We start from the raw sequence: 8,628 nt of genomic DNA, 5'->3' as shown, positions 1-8,628 counted from the left end.
ATTTGTCCAGGGCTTAGACGATAACCAGATGCTGCTACAACGGCGATCAAACGTGTAAACGTTGTTTTTGTGTGTAAAACATATTTTACCGAGAAGTGCAGCGTCATACTTGTTCTATTTTTACAGTTCTAGGTTTACGGTTCTGAATAGCGAAACTGGTCTGACCGTTATAACCGCTTTTGTCTCTTTGAAAAACGACTGAAAGTTTTATATAGTGTCGAATTTAGTAACAGCAATAGTGTTAGGTGTATAGAAACTAACCCTTTAATAGCATGTAAAATGAATTATGAAATTAATAAAATAACTAGGTTTGTTTTTTCATAAGTATACAAATTCACTATTTGTACATGAGACATGAGTTATTATCAATAAATAATATTATAAATGAATGTTATAACAACAGTTATTTAAGTTTTTTTTTATTTTATAAACCCTCTTATGTTTTATATAAACCCTCTTAATAATGGTTGAATGCAAAACAGATTCATGTATTATAAATATTGGCTTTAACAAATATTGATCAAAACGTTGTGAAACTGCTGGAAAATTGAACATATATTAATAATGTTGATCTACTGCGTGTGACCCCAGAAGTGGATAATGGGCGGAAAACTTTCAAGTGATGGAAACTCAACTCGAAATCGGACTTTTGCCGAACACAGCGGGCCTTCGGATCCCTCGAACGGGATCAATGGTTCGTCACAAGGTGGTGCTATGATGACAGCAGGGTCGCTTCCCGTACATCGACGACCGATGATCAGATTTGATTCGAGTATGATGCAAGAGACAAGCCAAGCAAGGTTAGATCCTCGACTTTCGAGGGCAAACTCTGAGTCGGACGCTCGACTACGAATACCTAGGTCAGGTTTTGGATTATTTTATCGCTTGCAAGAGGAAAGGCAAGATGATGGAGCGGGTAGCTCAAGAAACTTTGGAAGGGCAAGACACTCGTTACCCCACTCTCTTCCACCTTACTTCCTCAGCCCTATGAGAGGTGCGTGATGTTTACTGTAGGTATAAAGTTAAGAGGCCAAAGGTGGCAAAAAATAGTACCTAAGGTGTCACCCTAATTTCTTAAACTAGGGTGACATAAACGTTTTTAGCACTTCAGTTATATACCTTAATACAGCTTTTACCCTGCTATTAAATGTCTATACAAACAAACATGGTCATAGTATAGAGCTCTAGACACCCTAACCACAAAACCTCAATATGTTTGCACTATATGTATTTTTATAATATCAACCTATATTTTTATTAAAATCTCAAAAAAGGAAGCGCCCATGGTTGGTGGTTCTTTACTTTGGTTAGACAGTGTGCTTCTTAACGACATCCTTGGGCTGATAGTTAAATACCAACACTGTTTATAACTGTGTAGAGATTGGTTTTAAGGAGTTCTCAAAAGCCAATGTAGTTTTCTATGCTGAATAATTTTAACACCCAATTTTTTTCGCTAAGGTTTTGTATCCACCTAATGCATCTTACTCCTCTGCCTGTTATAATACTAGGTTGGAGTAAGATGGGACATGTTTTCATTTTATTTTATCATCCTATTTGATAGTAAACAAAAAATATTAACTGAGTTAAATAACTGCATCTTCTTGACTTTAAAAGGGCGTTAATAATTGTTAAAAACACTTAGGAAATGTAGGATTTAGGTGCTAACAGTACACCCCACAGTACCATACTACTCTATTTAAATAATATATAATATGTTTAAAATTCATCCAGATGCAAAATGTCCGATGTGTGGAAAAGTCATTCCTGCCGAAGATGTGGAAGTTCATTTTGTGATGTGTTTAACCAAGCCTAGAGTCACATATAATGGTTCGTATTAACAACATGCATATAATGGTTCGTATTAACAACATGCATATAATGGTTCGTATTAACAACATGCATATAATGGTTCGTATTGAACAACATGCATATAATAGTTTGTATTAAACAACAAACATATGACACATAAAATGGTTCATTGGTCCGTATAACAACCTTTATACAACTTTATTGCAACATTAGTTATACTGCAGTCAATACCTTTATGACGGTGTTGTAATAAAATGCCAAGGTAAAAGTTTTAGCTCGCATTCTATTTCTACATAAAATATGAACATGATACTATAGTATGTATAAGTACGTATATATAAATATATTATATATATATATAAATATACAACATAATATAACAGAGTGTAAAGATAAACTGATCATATGGATTAGCATATGAAATTTTGGTGGTTTTTCCTAACATATAAGTCTTGGGACTCGTTGTGTTATTTTCAAGAATTAGTGGCTTATATAATATAAGCATGACTGGGCGTTGAATAATAAGTGGTTTTCAAAGTATAGGTTTATGTAACTGGTTACTTGTGCGTTGTGCTGTTTACCAATTGTTACAATCTTTGATGTTACGAATCTAGGCAGTCAACCTCTATGTTTTAAATATATAACCTGGTTTCATGGTTATGATAATACCTTTGTGCCAACATTTATCAACCACTTTTTAACCAATCTCAGTTGTATCGTTGTTTTTAGAAATTTGACATCGCCGCATATTATTAGTTGCTAAAATTAACATGTGGTAGAATCTGGTCAAATTTAAAATTAATGTGACTGTCAATGCCTATCATCTTTTTGTTAGTGATGTTGTTTGAATGTCAATGTGAGTATGAGATGCAGGTTTGGACTAATCCAATAATATAAGCCGGCAGCATGTCAGGTTATATAAAGAGATGAATTATTGCCATGTTACATTAATTATTAAACAATGTCAAACACAATCTAAATTGGAGCCAAGGAAATAGTTTAACGCAAAATCTCAAAGTTTCAATACCTATAATGTATGTGCAATTGTGCATTCATATAAGTTCTACCCTGTTTCTGACATTAGGGGAAAAATTGTTGCTTCATTTTCTTAATAGAAAAGTAGTCTTTTTTTTGAAGGCATTTATTATCATTACAATGACACAAATTATTAAACACAAATCTATCGGTTTAAATTGGTTGACCTACTCCTTAAATAATTTTAAATTTACAATTGATGACTCTAATAATAGTTTATTTTATACTTCGCAAATCATTACAATCACACAAAAATGCAGATGTAGTAATATAAAATCATTTTACTCCCAATAATATTATAGAAATATTAAATATGTTGTTCACCCTAATATATTTATAGAAAATTATATTTTATTTTTCTCAAAACAATCATAAAAATGGCACAAATTATAAAAGCAAATCTAGTGATATAAATTGTTTTTTTAAAGTTGGTTTAATTTGATGTATAATTGTTAACCATAATAGAAATGATTCCTGGTTTCATCCCTAAATAATTTTCGTTATATTTGTCCACTGCATTGTTGGCAATGCCTACACCGCAGTCAAGTAGAATTAATCGATGTTCCACTATAGCAATAAATCTCAACCTTTTTATGACCTCATAATGCCAGATGAAAAAAGCTCATTGTTATCTTATGAATTGATCGTTTGGAAAATTCAATAACAGAGTAGAAATAATCTATTTTATTTATATGAAAATATATTACGTTGTATGCAATGTTGGCGAATTCGTTGTTGAGGGTCTCGGTTTTAGACTAGATTTGAGTCATTACTCCATAGAAATACTATTATATAAATATAATATTCTTTCTTAAGCCAACAATTTACACTTTATAATAAATGGTTTAAAATTTATATATTTTAAGTTAAAGTTTGTGATATTTATGTAACCATGTGGCCAACATTGTGTCGCCTTTACAAACGTATTTTGTTTTGTTTAAATTTTATCTATCTATTAAAATATTTTCCCAAAGCCTTTTTTATGCATGTCTCTTTCTGTTGTACTTGACCATAATACATTGTCTATACAGAATAAATAAAATAAGTCCAAATGAAATAAGCCAAATGTATGCTTTTACTTTGCCTTGGATGCTAAATTGTTGTTTTCCAGCGGGTGCCATGGCGCATCATTTATCCATTTGGTTTAAAAACAATGAATAATTTAACGCATGTTTGTTTGTGGGCTATCATGTGATTTGCTGATGTAAAACATTGGCCGGGACTTAACGAAAATTGGCTGTATTACAATGTCTAAAGTTGTACACTGACAAATTATTGCTTCAGTCTTTGGCCATGACGAAAGATGTAATTTATGGATATTAAAAGCAGTTAGATTTTAGTTCCTTATTGTCTGACTATATGTTTTAAAAATATATTAGGCTTGATAAAAATTGCAGCTAAGTATAAAACTTTAAAATTTATTATTTATTTCCTATGTGAACATTTAATGTAATATATATTAGGCTATTACATTCTATGTCCACATATGTCTGTATGCGTTTCTCTATGCAGTATGTACCAGACAGGTCCGACATAAAAATCAATCGGAATTTCATTTCTAGTCGCAGGTTAAAGCTGTTATTGCATTGGTCAATATATCGCACCTGTTGTGACGCAACCCTTTCATATTATCCACAATGGATTTTGAATTTTGTAGAACCTTTTGTTTTGTAGTAATGTAACGGTATTTCTATAAACAGGTAGCTTGTTCTTGTGGTTCATACTACACATGTATCTTATTAAACAATAAACATAATTTTATTTATGCTATTTTTAATGATCCTTGTGCTTCCTTGTGACACTTAACCACACATTGACAATTTTTTGCCCAGCCCAATGGTCACAAATGTGTTGTAGCACCCTGGGTGTTGGGTTAATGGGCAACTTTTGCCTAAATCTTCTGTCCAATTGAATGCCACACTATAGGGTAGAACCTCCTCTATGTGAAGTAGAATGTATTATATATTATTAATATATAGAATTAAATATACTTTACTGTCAATTTAATTTAATATCAAGCTTTTGAATAATTTTTTGTATAGATTTTCTGTTATGTATACATGTCATGTATGGTATGTCATAATAACTGACATCTTGGTGTTTATTCCTGTAATCCTGTCTCTTTATTTCTATGTAATCCACAAGTTTCATTCAAAAGGCCAACATAAATCTGAGCTTGCTTAATGCAATAAATAACATATGGACCCTAAATAAAAGCCTTTGTAGGGTTTGGTTCAAAGGCAGTAGTTTGAAACTAAGCACGGGAGAAAATAATAAAGAATTAACCATTATGTGTGTGCATTATGTTATGAATATTTTATCGTAAAACAATATTTTGAAAATAATTGCATGTTCCTGCATTAAATTACCTACGCACATATAAACAGTTAAGTGTAATCCACACCTGTGTACTGGAGTATGGATCAACCACATAATGAATAAGTGATTGACATAACATATTGCTACCGAAGCACCGGCACCATATGCCCTTTGTCATTGGGTCATGCAGTATGACTATAATGTTTATGCTTTTTCAGTTGTTTCATTTTTAAATACTTATTGACTAAAAAACAGTTGTTAAAACCTAAAGTAATAAAATATTAGGATCACGTTTTTTTTTTTATAAAAAAATTAAACTGAAAATTGGGGAGGAGATTTAATTTTAATAAAAGTCCTTTCACAGAGCAATACAATCAACCCTAGCTTTACTGGCTTAACCTGAAAGTTTACTTTTTAAAACCAAGTGTTGTTTAAACAGAGGATACATTATCAGGATTGTTTAAATGTTAAATGAGCTGGAGTATTTTGATATTGGTGCTATAATCACCATATTTGCACTTTGCTGGTAACTTAAATTCTATTCCTTCTTAAATACTGTGTGTTGTTTTTACAGTGCACTCATTAAAATATTAAGCAGTCTTTTTTTATGTAAAGGGCCATGGCATTGCCATGAAATATGCCTTTTAACTTGCAATTAAACTTCAGAAACTTAAAAATTATCTCTAAAAGACTCTTAACTTTCTTGTAACTGGGAGAGTCTATTAACTGGTTTAATCCTTATATGGAGGACACATTAATTCTGTTTTTAAATCGAGCATTTTGTTTTTGCAGAGGACACATTATCAGTAACTTTGGGCGAATGTGCGATTTGCTTTGAAGATTTAGAGGAAGGAGAATCCATTGCTCGTCTGCCGTGCTTATGTATTTATCACAAAGGGTAAGAAACTTGTTCAAGCAGTATTGCATTGGGCTACTGTTAAACACAAGTTTAAACCTTTAGGGTTTCACTACTCAAAATGACATGAAATCTTTACTTCTTTAAAACATTTTGTTTAAGAATGCTAGTGAAGAATTCTCAACCGAACCCTAAGAGATTGTTTTGTTGTGTGCTTTCAGACAGTCCTTTACTAGCTCTGTTTACCGTAATAAATTAGATAACACTACTTCTTTCCCTCATGATAGATAATACTACTTTTACCTCTCATAATTTAAAACTTTAAGTTTTATGTCACTATCCTTCATCTCAATTCCAATATTGTGTGCCTTCTTTTCATAAAATTAATTGTTTCAGCTGCATTGATGAATGGTTCAAGAAAAGCCAGACTTGTCCAGAACATCCACCAGATTAACTGTAAGTGGAATGTTCCTCATTGTAAAGTATAATGTGCTCTGTGTTGCACTGACTGTGTATATCATTCACAGGTGTCCTATTTTACAACATAAATATGAGAGATATAATACAAAGATAAAAATTATATCCTACAAAAATGTATGTGCCTGTTGCAACAGTTTCCTTGGACAAGACAAGTCTTAAAGTGAAGGCAACTTTATATAAAGTGAAGGTATATTATTTTGTATAAAATGCCAAAGAATGCCAACAGCACATTTCTATAAATCACTCCTCCCATACTGAACCATGTTAGATTTTCTGTGTTTCCCAATTATGAAAACTTTGCATCTTCTTGTGTTTCAGATTGGTTTGGACATATATGGATCACTGTGTTGCACGAAAGACATGGATTTTCTCTTTTTCTATTGTTTTCAGTGGCTGGCAACCATTTTGCTGAGAAATGTCAAATAATTCAAAAGCAATAATTTTATTTAGGTTTACACTGGTTGGAGTAAACATAGAAATGTTAGAGTGTTTGCTTACACTGTAATATGAAACTTCTAATTGCTTTTGTTGTGAAATAAATGCTGTTTAAATAAAAGATAAGGTAACATAATCCCTCCCCCAATAATAAACCATACATATGGATTTGTTAAATTAAAAAGCAGCTACTCGTTAAAAATGGGGTTGTATCTGTTGGGATAATTATCATGAATATTCAAACTTTGTTTTTTTTTTATTATATAATAATAATAAATTATGACATCACTTGTTACCATTTTCAGTAATACTGTATTTTTCTAGACTTTTTACAATTCTTGTGCTCCTGTCACAATTCTGATTATTATGTCACAACACATTAAAGTTTTTTTTTCTGATAATCAAAAGTTTATGTCATAGGGCAGTGTATATTGTCTCATTTTTCACCCAAGTATTGCATTTGTATATATTGTTCTATGTTGCTTCTCTATTTCAAATGGACAATCGAACTAACAAACAAAGTACTTTACATGGTGATGCAATCACTGTTTTGCACCTCCTAATCTAACACCACACAATATATTCTGATTGTTTGTCATCCACACTGTTAAGTTTAGATTAGACTTAGAAGTTTTGAGATATAAACATTGTTTGAAGCTTATTGTATATTTGGTTACACTTATGTATGGTATAAATATTATGTTCAAATTATCATTGGCTTAAATGTTATTTTCCTTTTTGGTATTCGTTGTATTTGGTGAACTGAAAATATGATTTTTATACCCTCTATTGCTTCACAGCAAATGTGCCAAAACATACAACTAAAAAAAATAATATTTTAAAAAAGCTCTCCAATATATAAACTTGTTATATCCTTAAAATATATCAGAAACAGTAATGCTCTGTATTTAGAATCACAGTAGTTACAACAGTATTATACCCAAGTAATAATCAAGTCCTTTTTGTTGCACGTTATATTTCTTGCTAATGGTGGCCAACTATAATTCAGAATCCCCTTTTTCTTTGAATGTTCTTTTGTAAATATACTTCTGCATTCTGATACTTGCAATGAGCATAAAATTTGTGATATGCTGAATTTGTGTTGGTTCTATATATTTGGCAAACTTTTAGAAAAGCAGTCCAAAACTGGATCCATACAGCAGTTTCAGAGGGACCGCAATGAAGCAATGATTGTGATCCATAACCAAACCAAACATTGATGAGTTAATTGCGGCAAAACAAGTGCACCCATCCCATTAAACAGCTTGCCGTATTTGATAGTTTTTGTTTTATCATTTGGTGTGGTTTTGGGTTTTTCCTTCTGTAATTTTTATAGGGCTGCGAAATTTAAAATAATTGCAAAGGGTTCATCAGGCAAAAATTTTAGGAAAGTTTGGGAACCGCTGTTTTAGGCCATATGTAAAACAACAGTGCAAGTGTTCCACTTCTAATACATGATAATGTTCAATGCTGTTACCAATATGTGTGTTTGTTTTTAGGCAAGACACTTTATATTGATTGCTTCAACTCGGTTGATGCTGATTGGTTTGTCTTCTAAACATATGGAATATAGGTAATCACCCAGAAAGGTATGAAGCAATGGGTTCTTAGTTGAACATACTTGAATGAATGAATGAATGAATGTAACTTACTTTATCCTCGGGTGGCCGGAAAACGACAGTCGTTATCACACG

The 8,628-nt window shown here is 31.8% G+C and overlaps 1 protein-coding gene across 1 annotated transcript; it reads left to right on the top strand.

Moving 5' to 3' along the window:
* Positions 1 to 448: 448 nt before the first annotated feature.
* LOC100181970 (E3 ubiquitin-protein ligase ZNRF2) lies at positions 449 to 8,028 on the top strand. The gene is made up of 5 exons (XM_002130561.4): positions 449 to 994; positions 1,732 to 1,827; positions 5,956 to 6,061; positions 6,416 to 6,475; positions 6,818 to 8,028. The coding sequence occupies exons 1-4, from the start codon at positions 601 to 603 to the stop codon at positions 6,471 to 6,473; spliced, it is 654 nt and encodes a 217-aa protein (XP_002130597.1). The 5' UTR covers positions 449 to 600; the 3' UTR covers positions 6,474 to 6,475; positions 6,818 to 8,028.
* The last annotated feature ends 600 nt before the right edge of the window (positions 8,029 to 8,628 follow it).

Source organism: Ciona intestinalis, chromosome 11 (genome assembly GCF_000224145.3).
Source record: "Ciona intestinalis chromosome 11, KH, whole genome shotgun sequence".
NCBI classification, from domain to species: Eukaryota; Metazoa; Chordata; class Ascidiacea; order Phlebobranchia; family Cionidae; genus Ciona; species Ciona intestinalis.
This window is presented reverse-complemented; position numbering and strand designations above follow the sequence as displayed.